The 16,331-nt window shown below is 41.2% G+C and overlaps 1 protein-coding gene across 3 annotated transcripts in view; it reads left to right on the forward strand.

Moving 5' to 3' along the window:
• LOC133444245 (FERM domain-containing protein 5) overlaps nucleotides 1–16,299 on the forward strand; it is a 62,746-nt gene extending 46,447 nt beyond the window's left edge. The window contains exons 5-16 of one of the 3 annotated variants that reach the window (XR_009782708.1): nucleotides 1,283–1,380; nucleotides 2,015–2,138; nucleotides 2,879–2,966; nucleotides 3,175–3,263; nucleotides 4,466–4,529; nucleotides 4,652–4,743; nucleotides 6,445–6,519; nucleotides 7,216–7,284; nucleotides 7,469–7,575; nucleotides 11,819–12,171; nucleotides 15,257–15,399; nucleotides 15,491–16,299. Coding sequence is in view for 2 of the 3 variants with exons in the window: in XM_061721865.1 (XP_061577849.1) it covers nucleotides 1,283–1,380; nucleotides 2,015–2,138; nucleotides 2,879–2,966; nucleotides 3,175–3,263; nucleotides 4,466–4,529; nucleotides 4,652–4,743; nucleotides 6,445–6,519; nucleotides 7,216–7,284; nucleotides 7,469–7,575; nucleotides 11,819–12,405 (1,393 nt within the window). In the remaining variant the exon portion in view is untranslated. Of the gene's footprint in view, nucleotides 1–1,282; nucleotides 1,381–2,014; nucleotides 2,139–2,878; nucleotides 2,967–3,174; nucleotides 3,264–4,465; nucleotides 4,530–4,651; nucleotides 4,744–6,444; nucleotides 6,520–7,215; nucleotides 7,285–7,468; nucleotides 7,576–11,818; nucleotides 13,664–15,256 lie in introns of those variants that run through there. The other 2 variants (XM_061721866.1, XM_061721865.1) reach the window with 2 other exon arrangements.
• Nucleotides 16,300–16,331: the final 32 nt, after the last annotated feature.

Consider the following 16,331-nt stretch of genomic DNA (forward strand, 5'->3'; position numbering starts at 1 on the left):
CTTCTCTCCTCAAAACGGAAAGCTTCATTCTAGTTAAATCAAAACGAAATATTCAAACCACCCACAGGGAAGGTAAACCCAAGAGGCAGCTTTTGAAATTGATCCAGTTTGTTTTGTTCTTGCAACTGCTTTGTCCCTTTTTAGATGGTTTTCTGCCTCCTGTTTTATAAGTAGACACGTACACACACACACACACACATATATATATATATATATATATATATATATATATATATATATATATATATATATATATACACATATATATATATATATATATATATATATATATATATATATATATATATATATATATATATATATATATATATATATATATATATATATATATATATATATATATATATATATATATACATATATATATATATATACATATATATACAGTACTGGAGTTGAGGGGGGATGAGGGGGGATGGCATCCCCCCTGAAATAAAAATGGTCCAAATCATCCCCCCTGTAAAACTGCCATCCCCCCTTTCCATCCCTTATGTCATTTCATCAATGAATGTGGTTTTACTGCTATTTCAACATTTAGAGTCATCACCAGAAAAATAACTTATTTGACAATTTTCACCTGTTTCAAGTAAATTTTCACTTGAAATAAGTAGAAAAATCTGCCAATGGGACAAGATCTATCTTCTCATTACAAGCAAAAAAATCTTGTTCCACTGGCAGATTTTTCTACTTATTTCAAATGAAAATCTACTTGAAACAGGTGAAAATTGTTGTTTTTTCCAGTGATGAGTCTTGTTTTAAGTGTAATGAGATTTTTTTTACTTAAATTAGACATTTTAACTAGAAATAAGACAAATATTCTTGTTAAGATTGTGAGTTTTTGCAGTGATCCATTTTACTTATCCTGTGAAGGACAGAGTCATATTGATAAGTTCAGAAAAGTGTTTTTTATTGTTGTGTTTTGATGTATTTGATGTAAGCCCAGTGGATATTTAAAGCTTACAGAAGGCTGTATTTAACTGCTGCTATGTCATTCCTGCAGTATTTCTGCAGGTGTTTTTGTCAGTGCTAGTATTTGTAATATATTATATTATTTGTAATCAGCACAAATTATCTGTCCCCATATGATAAAATCCACCATCCCCTGATTGTTTTTTACAACTTGAGTACTGTATATATATATATATATATATATATATATATATATATATATATATATATATATATATATATATATATATATATATATATATATATATATATATATGTATGTACCTTCTAATGTGATGCTTATCCTCTGTAGATATCTTCTCTTCCTTCAAATCAAGAGAGACCTGTACCACGGTCGTCTCCTGTGTAAAACCTCGGATGCTGCCATGCTGGCTGCCCACATCCTTCAAGGTAATTGGACCAGACAGATGGATATGACCTGCACCACTCTCCGCTTCCCACTGCTGTCAACCTCTGTGTTGCTACGCTCTGTAGTCCACCATGCTGAGAGATACAATTAGCCATGCAAACTGATTTCTTGGGCAGTTTTCCGGGAGAATGTAAAAATTATGTGCCCACACTTGTTTTTACACGTTTTGAGACGTGTAATTGGCTTGTCACGTTACATATTGACATTTAAAGGACTCACTCAAAGGTGATTTTTTTCTCTACTGTATGATAATTACTTGTATGTTTTTTTAAAAAGCAAGACGTCAACCTTAAATTAAAATGTATTGTGGAAGGTACAGTAGACGTAGTTATCTGGTATCTCTTAATCTAGTCATCACACAACTGCAGAAACAAACACACACACAAGCGATGTACCGTAAAGAAGCTTCACAGAGGGAAGGCAGGTCGTCTGAAGGAGGGGCTAATAAATTAAACATGGCCCCCCTGGTCAGCTTCCCCTTGCCGAGGGCAATCAGCATCGGGGTCATCTTAGGAGGCGCAATGAGACTTGAAGGACCACGGATGATCATCTCACCAGTGCCAGCTCACCTCTGAACGTGTTTGATACCTAACCTTTTCTGATGCCTCCCTCTAGCTGAGATCGGAAATTATGACCCCGGGAAGCACCCTGAAGGTTACAGCTCCAAATTCCAGTTCTTCCCTAAACAGTCGGAGAAGCTGGAGCGCCGGATCGCAGACATACACAAGACGGAGCTGATGTAAGAGAAAAGGAGCGTCATCAATCTTTCTGCACTTCGCTCACCGGCAGATCTTGCTCTCAGGGCCAAGCAAACACTAGAATTGACTCTAGTGATGAAGTTTTCTTGGTTTATTGTCAATTAAATGACTATATAGCAAAAAAAAAAACATCTTTCCTCCACAGTCCACTCATATAACTTATTTAGGATTGCAGCCTGTCATTTTATGTGCAGTTTTTAGTGATGGGTCCCAGCTCCAGCTTCTAGCATGAAGACAGAGGACTTTTGTTTTCACAAAGAGCATTTGAGCTCAACTGATTAACTAACTATAATTATTACTCATGTCCTCTTTTTGTTCTGAAGAAGCCCCTGTGTTGTCATTGGGTTAGTTAGGAGGTTTTCAATGTTTAACTAGAACATCTTATTATATATTTAGTTTTTTTTAAATGATATGAGACACAATAGATGACAACATCTAGATTTGATGTCACGAGAGCAGAATCACAAACAGTATGACTCTCTGCTGCCCACTAGTGGCGTCTCCGTTCTCCATCCGTTGGGAAGCAGTAAAATAGACATATGTAAACATTTGCCTGATCTTTATTGTTATATTATTTTGGCCTCTTTCAGTCTCTCTTAATTAATAAACCTTTTTTTCTGGAGATTGTCGTATTTTTGCCCTTCTTAAAAGGACAGCATACATTCATTTTTTTAATCCTCTTAACGGGATGACACAAGCAGATGTTTTCTCTCTCTCTCAGAGGACAGACACCTGAAACATCGGAGCGGAATTTCCTGCAGAAAGCCCAGATGCTGGAGACATATGGTGTCGATCCCCATCCATGCAAGGTTGGGTGATATTGTTCATTTTATGGTGTGCTATTTTTACACAGTAAACATTTAAAAAAACACTTCCAGTTGAAGTGCCACTTAGATATTCCCACAAGAGACACAGTTAATACAATTGTGTGTGTGTGTGTGTGTGTGTGTGTGTGTGTGTGTGTGTGTGTGTGTGTTTGTCTCTGTGTGGTTATTTATATTAAAATGTTTCTTTCAGGATGTGTCTGGGAATCCAGCTTTTCTCGCCTTCACGCCGTTTGGTTTTGTGGTGCTTCAGGGAAACAAAAGAGTCCATTTTCTCAAATGGTGAGCCAAATGTTTTCTTCTGTAGGCCAAGGACGGCACGCACAACTAATCCTGACATTGTATGCGAGGCACTCTGCTGCAGATGAAACATCATGCACATTACAGCTAGTGGCAGTCACGATCAACAAAGTCCCTCCATCTGCTTCTACCTGTGTCGGAGCTGGAGGCGTATACGCACATACGCACAGAAGACTGATTACAGCAGTCAGATTTACTGAAGAACGAGGAGCCAGATGCCATGAGTCTCTGCTTCTTTTTCACATTTACTCATTTGAAAAGAGGGGAAATATTGTAATAATTAAATTTAAATTCACAGCAATTATTAAACAACCCGTAGCAATATCATAAAATGTAGGAAATTGGTGCAGACAGTTACACTGCAGGGTCTGACATTGTTATGCCATTACCAAAGGCATTTCTGACGTAATGAGAAGAAAATGAAAAATGAAACGTACACTTGTGTATTTACTTTACAGGTCATAAAAGACAACGCCTCTGGCCTTTTATCAGCCATGCTTTGTCACTGACTGCCATAATATACATGTCTCAACCAGACTCCATGTTGAATTACCTCCACCTAAGAGGAGCTTTTAATCCTTCGCATAATTTCATCTGAAAGCTTTCTTGTTGGAAGCAAGGCTTCCTGTCAATCAGCCAGGTGCATCAGCGCATGAAAGTCGAGTGCAAACCTACTGCAAAATATTTAAAATTGCAAGTTGGTTCAATAATATTTTCCTCACGGTTGATTGACTTTTATTTCTTTCGTTACTTGATCTAACGATCTAACGATCTAACGATGTACCGATCAAGTAAAGGAAGAAATAAATACATCAATTACAGCAACAGATCACTATTCTTGATTTTAAGACTTCATATTTTTTCCCAGGGGTTGCACCTCTGTTTGACATATTTTTTGCTTTAACTGAGGATTTTTGTTACCAGTTCGAGGCCAGACATATTATTCTCTGTGTTTACTCTTTTTCTAATGGCTGTTTTGCCATCAACTGCGCTCAGGTTTCCCTCACGCTGCCGCCCCCGTCTGCAGGGAATATTATTACTAATTTGTTTTGTCAGCCAAACATGGAGCGCCATGACTGTTTATGTGATCTCAAAGTGGTAGTCATGAATATTTAAAGAGGCTCTGGCTTTCCGTTTCTGCTTGCAGTACGCGTAACTGTTACTGCACTTTTTCTCCTGAACAGGAACGAGGTGACCAAGCTCAAGTTTGAAGGCAAGACTTTCCACATATATGCAAATCAGAAGGAGGTGAGAGTACGAACTAGTGGACGCTGGGAAAAGACTTGGACTGGTGACCTGGCTTGTAGAATCCCGCTTTATGTCTCAGTTTGTCATAATGTCCTGCGGGACCTCTCATTTGCAACACGCAGGACAGAAAGATCATCTTGACATACTTTGCGCCCACACTAGAGGCGTGCAAGCACCTTTGGAAGTGTGGAGTCGAGAACCAAGCTTTTTACAAGTGAGTCTACTCCCGTTACATCAGGGGACCTGAGTCTCCTTAGAAATCCTTCCCACCGCAGTGACTCCAGTGCCTTTGTTTACACACATTTCTTTAATCAGCAAGACGACAAGGTGCAAATTGTCGCTGACCTTTTACCGAAGCGTTTGAGCGTCCGCTGGCACGAGACATGCACACACTGTAGCGCCCTGTCTGAGTTATGTCTCTGCTGCCTCAGCTGTGACTAATGGGCTGGGTCCCCTCTGCTCTCTCCGACATAATATGGATGATTAACAAAACCAAGCAGTGTGAATCCAGAGGTTGAGAGTGGCGAGGCGATGATGGCTCAGGTGGCGAACCATGCGTGGAGGGGTTAAACAATAAAAGACTCGGGGACAGAGGAGGCTGCAGGAAGTGGAAGATGATGACTCATCTGGCAATATACTAATAATTCATTGTCTTCCCACTTGTTAAAAGTTTATTGGAAAAGGGAATATAGCAGACTAAAATACACTGCAATGCATATGTATTATATATAAATGGTTAAACATCGCTACGCATCAGTATCTCAGTACGAACACACCAATACAAGGAGATGGTATGAATAATTTATTCATAGCGCTGGCAGATCTAGGGTTTTTTAAAGTAAGGAGTCATCAAGTGGCCACATTCCTCACAGAAAGGCTGTGTATTTGTATTTGTGCAACATTCTTGCACACAAAGTACACAATATATACACATTTTACCAGTCACAACCTGTTCAAACATTATCTAATTAAAAAGAGTGGAACCAGTGACATTTTACATTTATTTTAAATACTGACATGCCAAAACACAAGGAAGTTACTGGTAATTAACGGCTAGCATCTCTCTGTAATGTCTGTCAGGCATCAGCTAAGCGACATCAGTGAGGAGACGTTCTGTCACACATTTATGACAACAGACTTGTGACTTACCAACACACTCCGCAAAACAGTGACTGCCAGCAATCAGCTTCATGTGCAATGATTGTAAAACCTGAGCTAGACCCCAGTCCTGCTGTCATCACAGTATTTGTCTTTTGGGTGCAGTAGTGGAGCGAGCTGCTCCTTTTAACCCGGTAATGCCAGATGTCTCAGGTTCTATACATGAACTTCCGGTGGTCCTAGTTTTAATTTGAGAAAAGAAAGCAAAAGTTAAATGTACTTGCACCAGAACCGCATTACTGACTCCAGTGCCTTTGTTTATACACGTTAGTTTAGTTTAGTTTAGTTTATTAAAGGATCCCCATTAGAAGCACACAAATGTGCCTCTAGTCTTCCTGGGGTCCTGAACATAAAAATACAGTACAGTGCAGTCATACAATAAAAAAACGACAACAAAAACATTTAAAAAAAACAATTAAGCAGGCTGCACGGACCTAAAATGATAAAAACATAAATTTAAGAGTAATACTGATAAACAGTAAAGTAAGTAGAGCCAAATTAAAAATAATCAAGAGAGAACAAAGACAATCAGACAGGCTGATTGTATAACAGACTATACCAGACACAGAACATGCTCAACAGACGGACAGTATAATCCACAGAGTACAAACAAATAAACCAACACAAACAGACAGGCATAGCCACATGTGAGGACATACTTCTCTTAGTTGGTGAGATATTTCTTGGTAAGTTTTTTGAAAGTGATTTTGTTAGACTTCAGTGTTTTGTTTTGTTTCGTTTGTTCTTCTTTCACCAGGCTTGAGAAGTCAAGTCAGGTTCGCACAGTGTCCAGCAGCAACTTGTTCTTCAAGGGCAGCCGTTTCCGCTACAGGTAGAGTACACAGCAAGGTAGTGTGACTGATGACCGGGGGGGGGGGAGGACACTGCGGGAAACAAAAAACAAAAAAAAAACCTGCTGAAAGTGGAGAGGAGTGTCCCCACAAGACGTGGCCTCCTGGTCTCCTCAGAGGAATTGCTTGGAGGACAGAACAGACACTTCACAAAACCGAGGACACAGACAGGGGAAATGAAGGGGAATATATAACATGATGCTCTGCCACTTTTTATCCTCACTGTAGAATAATAAACCATAGCTTTTTTCAGCCATGTATGTTTAGCTTTTATACAAATTCTTTGGAAACAAGAACTATTAACAGTGCATCAAATACAGTCAAAATGTGTTGGGTTTTTTTTCAGGTGAGATGCTGTAAGGTTAAAAAAAAAAGAGGAACAGAATAGGTCATGTAAAGGTTGGGTTTAACGTTGAAGGGGAATTCATGATCATTGTTTTGATATTTTTGCTTGCTGGTCTGTGTGTGCATCTGTCAGACTGGTGCTAATTCAGTTAAACGAGGCTGAATTCACCAACTTAATTCAATCATGACACTCATGCACTGCACTCATCCTCTGCAGTGAGGGTTTTCATAGCAGCGGGTGGGACCGCGGTGCCTGCTCATGTGTGTGTGAGTGTTTGTGTGTGTGTGGAAGTGGAACTCATCCTGAGCATCATCTCTGTGCTTTACAACAGTGGACGAGTGGCAAAAGAGGTGATGGAGCAGAGTGCCAAAATCAAACGCGAACCTCCAGAAATACACAGGTAGAGTTGTAAACTCAGGAGGGGTCAGATTGTTTCATCAGAATTGTGTTTAAATTTAGCTTCACTTTTCTTAGGCCCCAACTTACTGTAGATTTCTTCATATCAGCAGCGCCGACAGGCCGCAGTATGACTTCACGTTCGCTCTGCGCGCAGCTCAGATTTGCACTGTTTTTTGTCTCTGCAGGGCTGGCCTCGTGCCCAGCAGAAGTTGTCCATCCATCACACACGGGCCTCGGCTCAGCAGCGTACCGCGCACGCGCCGGAGAGCCGTGCACATATCTATCATGGAGGGTAAGAACTGAACTCGAGCGCCTTTATGAGCGACGCCACGCTGGTGGGAGCAGGTTGCAGTAGCCCTGCTCATGTTTGGGCTTTTTTCTTTGCAACGTCTTGCCATTTGTTTTCCATTGAGACATTTATTCCTGGAACATATTTTTTATATTGGTTTGAATCCTGTGTGGCTTAAACAAAAACAAAAAAACAGACCCAGACCCCCAGTCCAGTTAGTGAGAATTCCTCACCTTCCTTCTAGGGCTGGGGATCGATTCAAATGTCAAGAATCAATTCGATTCCGATTCTTAAGATTCAGAATCGATTATCAAGATTTGATTCGATCCGATTCGATTCCGATATTGATTTGGGTTAGTGTTATAAAAACAGTTTTTTGAGCTGTTGCATGAATTATATGACTGTAGTTATGCAAAATATTACTACTAGTATTATATTGAGATTCAACAGCAAGTATTGGCAGCTAATGATGCTGTAAGGACCAATCACCTCCCAGAATGCTGATAGAACTGCTTTCAGAAACATCATGTGGGTCAGAATTACCAAACAGATCCAGGGCAGCAAACAGACGGATGAAATCGGTTTTATTTTTTCCAACATTCCGTTTTTTCATACCGTTAAACATATTTAAAGGCAAAAACGTTGTAATGTAATGATGAAAAAAAAAAATACATAAATAAATAAAAGAAAGAAAAAAAAAAAAAGAACCCCCCCCCCAAAAAAAAAAAAAAAAAAAATCGATCTTTAGACATATGAATCGATTTTTAGGAATTAATATGAGAATCGATTTAAAATTGGGAAATCGTTTTTATCAACACAGGCCTATTCCGAGGAGAGTCTGATACACGTGTGCATCCTCTCTCTCTCTCTCTCTCTCTCTCTCTCTCTCTCTCTCTCTACATCTCACTCTCTCTTTCTCACACACTCACACAAGCTGAAACTAGAGCTGTGTGGACCAGGGACACGCTGCATTTGTGCGTGTCAGTCAGCCTACCTCGCCTCAGTGGGTCGTCTCAGAGATGCGCACAAGTGTTCATGTTTTGTCAACACGCTGGCAGCTAAAGCTAACCACTCATTCATCCTGTCGGCCACAGCAGGTGTACGGCTCGGCTTCCCTTTGAGTAAAACTCTAAAACCAGTGGCACGGCCTCTAACATTGATACTCTTGTACAGCAGCATAAGCTGATGTTCGAGGCAGGCGATTGTTATATTTAGGTCTTTTTGAACTGTGCGTTGAAGAAAGCCACAGGTCCTTCCCACCCCCAGTGTGTGCTGACTGAGTGTCTTACAGCAGTATTAATACCCCGGCTGAAAATAACCCGGGCCTTCTACTCCATGTATGTCACTGGCTTGGGTGGGGCCTGTGATCATGGTTGTAGCATTACCTCCAGAAACCTTTTCACCTTTGCGAGGAAGCAACTAAAGCACCAACGTGTGGCCTGGACTCTGAAAGGGGACCATAAGGACAGGGTAGAGGCACGCGCATGCTGCAGCCATGGTGAAGTGTCTGATTCGAATCACCACCCGGGTGAACGTCCACCTGCGTATGATCAATCACTGCTACCGGGATGTGAAGGTTCGTGTGCTGAGCTTGGGGCCTCGTATGCTGGGGAAGGCCCTGGGCGTCCTGCCTCTCTACCCGGCCCTGATGGGGCAGCAGGAGTCGGCCGGCGTCGGCCCGCCGCTCGCCACCCCGCTGCCCTGGGCTCAACCCAGCAACCCTCCAGGTAAACTCATCACAGCGGCAGCAAGGAGTGGGTTATATGGAGGTACCCGGCGCTTTATCTGATTTATTCCAGTCTCTGAATTATTTATTTGAGTAGGGAGAGAGTGTGAGCAAAAAGCAGGGATGCTTTTTAAGTTATGCTTCAGCTTGAGCTCTGAATACGAACCCTGCCTGCATATTAAAACACTGCATTTTTTCTTCTTGTGGTCTTCCTCTCATGAGCAAAATGCTGAGGCAGAGCAGCTCCGAGTAAAGATGGCCACTGACACCCATCCAGTTTTTATACCTCCTTCCTTTCACTCGATGAGAGCTTTATGTCAGCAGAGTATTAGGTGCTGGACATAATCCGCCCTACTTTCACAGAGAATCTAAATAGTCTCTTTCATGTATTCCTCATCAAAAGCCGGACTTTTAATCCCTCCTCTTTATATTGAAGTGGTGATGTTGCTGCTTTGAACCTCTGGAAAATGTGATATACTTGTGTCAGCAAAGTTCTGAGCCGCAGCTCGCGTGCTCGCTGACAGACTGCAGGACGTCTCTGCTGCACGTCTCGGTTTGTACCAGCGTCTCAGCTGGTGCTGAACATGCCTGGATCTTAATGTCATGCATTTACGGGCATTTCCAACATTTAGATGTCTAAAACCAAGAACGTTTTGCTTAGGTACTCCGGGTAGTTAAATGTTGATTGGAAACTGTGGCCTCAGCTTTGAACTGACCATTTCCTGCAAACGTGACAAACATTGTGATTTTGATTAAAAATGAGTCACTATCAGAACCGCCACCAGTTGGTAAAGTGCAATGATTTACTTGACTGTTGAACATTGAGGGTAACCTCAAACTATTGAGCGCATATTGTTCTTTTGATTTAAAGTTACACAGAATAGGAATATAAAGATTTATACAATGCCCGATTCAGTGCTGTTTTGTGAAGACGCACCTGACCAGGTCGTTGTGTATAATTTCAAACCAAGGAGCAGTCAGCAGGTGTTTTAAAGACGATCTTCAACACTGATATCACATGTATAATGGTAAAACAGATTATAAATAAGGAAATTAAAACTATCTGCATGAGAATTGTCAAATATTCTGTAGATTACTGTAAAAGTGTAGTTCATGACTATTTGCAGTGGTGCAAAAGAGAAAGTTGTGGTGGATGCGTTGTTTAGACTTCACCTGCCATATTAACCTGAGCCATGAAGAAGACATGGGGGAGGCCAGGGGGCCATTGGCCCCCCTCACCTCTAAAATGAATCTGGCCGCTGCTATAGTTGCCTCCGAGGCCACATCCCTGCTAAAAGTATTCCTTTGTGTTACTGATTCAACTAATAAATAAGTTAGGTAGAAAAGTGGCAGTTGTACATTAAAAATGACTCAGATCCCTGTGTTACATGTTTAAATATGTATTAATTAACAATTGCATTTCAAAAATGGAACCCAAAGGGCAGATAACAACTCTGAATGAACTTCCACGGAGAATATAATAATTCACTGTGATGAGCACGGCTCACTTTGATCATGACACTGACTCCTTCTGTCATAGATTCATTCATTTCATTACATAACATTCATAATCGAGGAAATTACATGACAAGACCCGCTCATTGTTAGATGCTCTTACGTAACAAACGGGGTCAATCAAGCCTCCTAATTGTGGTGCAAGTTATGGTGAACCCTTTGCTGAAATGTTCTGTTTAAGAGTTACTGAAGTAACTTCAGGGAGTAGCTACTGTTTCTACTCTTCTATAGGGCTGGGAATTGATTCAAATATTAAGAATCGATTCGATTCCGATTCTTAAGATTCAGAATCGATTATCACAATCCGATTTGATCCGATTCGATTCGATCCGATATTGATTTGGGTTACTTTTAATGAGACTGTTTTCAGCTGTTGCATGAATTATATGACTGTCTAGTTATGCAACATATTAATACTAGTATTATATTGAGATTAAACAGCAAGTATTGGCAGCTAATGATGCTGTAAGGACCAATCACCTCCCAGAATGCTGATAGAACTGCTTTCAGAAACATTGTGTGGTTCAGAATTATCAAACAGGTCCAGGGAGGAAACAGAGACGGATGAAATCGGTTTTATTTTTTCCCCATTTATGAGAATTTGGTTTTTAACATTTATGCAAATGTAACCCCGAGACAGTATATAAAGCAAAGAAATATAGACAATGTATGCAATTATAACTGAAATCTTTAATGTTATCATACCTTTAAACATATTTAAAGGCAAAAACATGGCACCAGTTATTCTTGTGTCCAACAAAATATTCCTTTTTTGGGCATAAACAAAAAAGTACCAAAATTTATAATGTAGTGATGAAAAAAAAAATATATATATTTTTTTTTAAATCGATCTTTAGACATATGAATCGATTTTTAGGAATTAATATGAGAATCGATTTAAAATCGGAGAATCGATTTTTTTCAACACAGGCCTACTCTTCTACCGATAATATTGGATCAGTGTGAAACATGGCTCTGCTGTTCTTGTGTGAACCTCTCCACCAGGTCTGGAGTCCCTGCGAGACAGTGCCCACTCCACCCCGGTGCGCTCCGTGTCCCACGGGGATTGCTTCCTGCCTCGCTCCCGGAGCCACGCACCAGAGGCGGGCGAGGGGATGGCGGTCATCTCGGACGAGGCCTACAGTCCCTCCGACAGCGTCCTCCCCACCCCGGTCGCCGAGCACAGCATGGAGCTGGCCGCCGCCCGCCAGACCAACGGGGCGCCCTGTAGCATCGAGGAGGAGAAGGAGTCGGAGGCGGGCACCCCGAAGCAGGGAGAAGGGGGGGATTTAGGTGCGGACGGTAGACGTGTACAGCAGGGTTCAGGGGGGGACTCGGCCCTCAGCGAGGTGGAACAGGTGAATAAATTCGTCTTAAGTGTCCTCCGTTTGCTCCTTGTGACCATTGGACTCCTCTTTGTCCTGCTTCTCCTCCTCATCATCCTCACCGAGTCCGACCTTGACGTTGCATTTTTAAGTGATATCCGCCAGACGCCCGAATTTGAGCAGTTCCATTTCGAATACTTTTGCCCCCTCAGGCGGTGGTTTGCCTGCAAGCTCCGCTGGGTGGGCGGGTTGCTCATTAACGACTGAGAGGCGGCCGTTCAGGGGTCTGAGGAGACGGTTAGGACTCTGGAGGAGTGACGGAGATCAGCCTTGTCCCAACAATGAACCCTGCTTGTCTCATCCTCCTCCTGCAGACGAACAGTTGGGACCACCGCTGGTACCATCACACCAGGATCTCTTTCTCTCCCTCGTTCCACGCTGACTTTGAGTTGTCCCGTCCTCACCAGCCACTTGCTCATTTTCTTTTAGTTCATCCTTTTTCACTTTTTCTTTTGCTCCACCAAGCCTGAACTGTTTTTTCTGCATTTTTTTTCCCCACCTCAAGTCATTTCAGGTATTTTTTATTTTTTAGAAAATAACACAAAGGGGAGAAAAAAAAATCAAGAGTTCATTTAAAACAAATGGAATATTTCATTGCAACTGATTAAAGTTGCCTTTGTTTGTTATTTATTTCATTGCTTGCATCAGAACAGAAGAGTTCATGAATGGTGACCCAGGAAGTTGATTTGTCCTTAAAAAGAAAAGAAAAAGGTTTGTCGAGACTGCTGCAGAGGATGCAAAATAGTGAAATATATTTTCTTATTGGTTCATCCCCTTCAGAAGATGAACAGCAGGTAAAACCTTTTAGAAAACAATCAGAACCACATAAAAGCAGAAAGACAGTGAAACGGACAGGGTGATTACCAAATAAATGCCTTTCTTTGACTAGATATTGATGCTTAAAACCTTTTTGGATTGTTTAAGACAATTAGACTTAAATCTACGGAGGGCACATGAGGTCAGCTGATGAAGATCAACGTTTCTAACATTTTATAAGAATTAGGTGTTATAAACCAGTAGTGTCATGTGACCCAGTAGTGTCCGATGCAGTTAGAGGAATACTCATTATGAGAAAAGACTCACTGGCACCGATAGATAATAGCCTAGATAGATGTGCAATGCTGATATGGTTTCCATTATTAATCACTTTGAATGTGCTCATTTCTTCAGTTATGTTGTTTCTCCAACTGAAATGATTTGCATCTTCTCGCCAAATTGAAATTCAATGAATTTCAATTATTTCTTAGGAGGGGTTTGATCCATTTTGGTTTGAAATCAACCTTGCTTTTAGGTTTATGTATCATATTCTATTATTGTTGTTATTATTACTGCTAGAATAAGCATAATGATGTACTTTTTGTACAAATTAGTTTGTTTCCTAATATATATTGACAGGTTTTCCATGTATATTTTAACAGAACTGAAATATTATTTTGTTATCGAAGATTAAATTATACCTTTTTTAGCGCTGTGTTTCAAGTAGAGTTGGGAGCATTTATGGAAATGTGGAAGGGAAGTTTAAAAAAAAGAAAGAAGTTTTTATCCAGATCCAGTCACCAGTCACCAGCTCCCATCACTCCTCCAGCCATTGGTCAACCTCTGCTTTACGTTCAGTTGTTGACCATTTCCTAAGATGGACTGGCACACAAACATGGATTCATCTTGCATGTACTTATGTTACTCGAAGCGTGAAGGGCGATTGAGTCTGACCGATGTAGAAAGGCCAAACATGCAAGATCCGATCTGGCTCTTCCCCTGATGTGCTTGCTCTTGATCTTATCCATCCTTATCACTCACAGAGAAAATCAAAGCACCATGCTGCAGAAAATAATGCTGCTCCAGCTGTTCCAGGATAAGGAATTGTTGTCCACATAATGTTTGAGGAAATAAGAAAAGTGTTACCAGACTTGGTCAGGCTCTGGACTCTCCAGGATCAGAACCTGTCGCGCTGCTGGATTCTGGGTGAAAAGTTTTTTTTTTTTTTGGTTTTGTATTGTGTCTACCTCCTGCACCAAGTGCTGGAGTAAGTTCCAGTGTATCTGTGTAGGACCGGAAACGTGAACGTTTGAAAAGTTTCAGAGCGAGCGTGGTGGGTGTTTCGACGGAGCACGAGAGAATTCAGAGGGAATTGCAAAGAAGAAAAGTGAAAGGTATTACTTGAAAGGCACAGACGATTGTAGGATTAGAAATAGTTTGGAGTGAAAGGCACTTTGTGACTCATTAATGTAATGACTGTCAAGTTTTTTTTGTCTTTGGTTTGATAACTCCTGCATCCCTCCGCAGCTGCTCCACCTAAGATCCAAAGGTGGTTTTTTTGTTTGTTTTCAATTTTTCTGCCTGCTTCTGTGCAATCTGAGCCCATCATGCCCCGGCTAAGATTTAGTCCTGACCACAGAGTAGCACACACTTTGGCGTGGTGGCTGGACCCACTCCTGCAGCCCATTATCGAGTGTAGATTCAGTTGTGGACGTTACCCATCAGAAACCACAGCTGGAGGCAGCACCATGCCTGAAGACATATCAGACCTTTAGAGCCAACCTGTCATCTATACGGCGTAGATTATTTAACTTGATCCAGTAAAAAGCAGCTTGAACTGAGCAGGACGGTTGGGTTTAGTTTAGTTTAGGTGTACATCTATGCTTCCTATTTATTAATTCCCCGCTACGTTCAGTACGACACATCAGCCCGTACCAGGCTGAGGTGTTGGTCATGTCTTAAAGTTTGTCTGCAGAGGTATTTCTCTGAGATCTATCAGCATTATGTAGCTTCAGCGGCCTCTCTCTGAGCATGCAACAGTTTTTACAAGGCAGCACTATTCATGGAGCAATAACCACCTGCAGGAGCACAAAGATGTGATTTACAAACTTGCGTATAAAATGAACTGATGAGTAATATTTGATAAGTTAAACCTGACCTTTGAGTCACCGTCGTAATCAGTAATAACGTTTTATATTGGAGGGGGGAAATAAAAAGATATGTGGTTTAGTTGTGCTGTTTTCCTTGCTGGTTCGTGACCCGTTGCTCTCTGTGCCTGGATCCCAACCTACAATTACCAAAGTGTGAAAGACGAAGGCATGGACACGCCGCCGCTCTACGCCACAGACCTGTCCACCTGTCCGTCTCCAAGGCCCAGAGGGACAAGAGTGTGTGAATATGTTTGTACTTAACGGGCAGCCCAGATTCCTGGTCTTTGTCTGTCCTGTGAGTTTTCCTGCGACAAACCCCCACATGCACATTTGCTGCGTCATGTTTACATGTTTTACATCTGGTTGCTTTTTGTTTTTCTCAACAGGAGACGGCTGTAGGGTTTTGGCAGATGTGGAACTGTTCATGATCAACTTTGATCGTTGATATAGTAAAGAAAACCAGCCCACTTTACTTGAGGAGGCACAGCTACTGAAACATGTGATGTGACAGATAAAGCACTTGTTTTGGTTTCTAAATGCAGATAAACAGGAACTGAGACGGCCTCAAACAGTTTCATGTGACTCCAGGCTGTACTTTGTGATGTTTTTCTGCGGGACTGGGAGGTGTTCTTGTAACGTAGTCACCTGTATTTTCTCATGTTTCATTAATCATCAAACAGGTTGCCAAATAAACCAGCCTCAGCAACATAACGAGGCGCTAAGTTTCACTGATTTCTATTTATGTGATGGAACGAATCGCATAACCAATTAAATTACTCTCGACGGGTCTCCTGATGGAAAAAACACTTGGGCTACTTAACTTTCCTGAACTGAAGACGTCTTGGCTCAGCTTTTTTCCCTCCATTAGCTCCCAGTAGACAGACGTTCACACAATCCCACGTACACATCAAAAGTGTACGAGCATACTCGCGTCTGTTGGTGTGTTACATAATCTGCCTCGTTTTATACTTGGATTGGACACTGCTCTTTGATTACATTAAATATACAAGTATTTATCAATATAAATCCATGTGCCAAATCCAGTTCTTGTTCAGTCTGATCCATTCCGAGTTCATAATTGTACTGTAGGTAACCATCTGTACAAGTCATGAAATATTGCTTCTCTCCAATAGTTCCTTGTAACTGGTGCCATTAAAGAAAACTATTCAAACTTGAAATAAACATTACATTTTAAAAAAACCTGATAAGACTCCGCCTGTGGTTTTG

Source organism: Cololabis saira, chromosome 5, assembly GCF_033807715.1.
Source record: "Cololabis saira isolate AMF1-May2022 chromosome 5, fColSai1.1, whole genome shotgun sequence".
Taxonomy (NCBI): domain Eukaryota; kingdom Metazoa; phylum Chordata; class Actinopteri; order Beloniformes; family Belonidae; genus Cololabis; species Cololabis saira.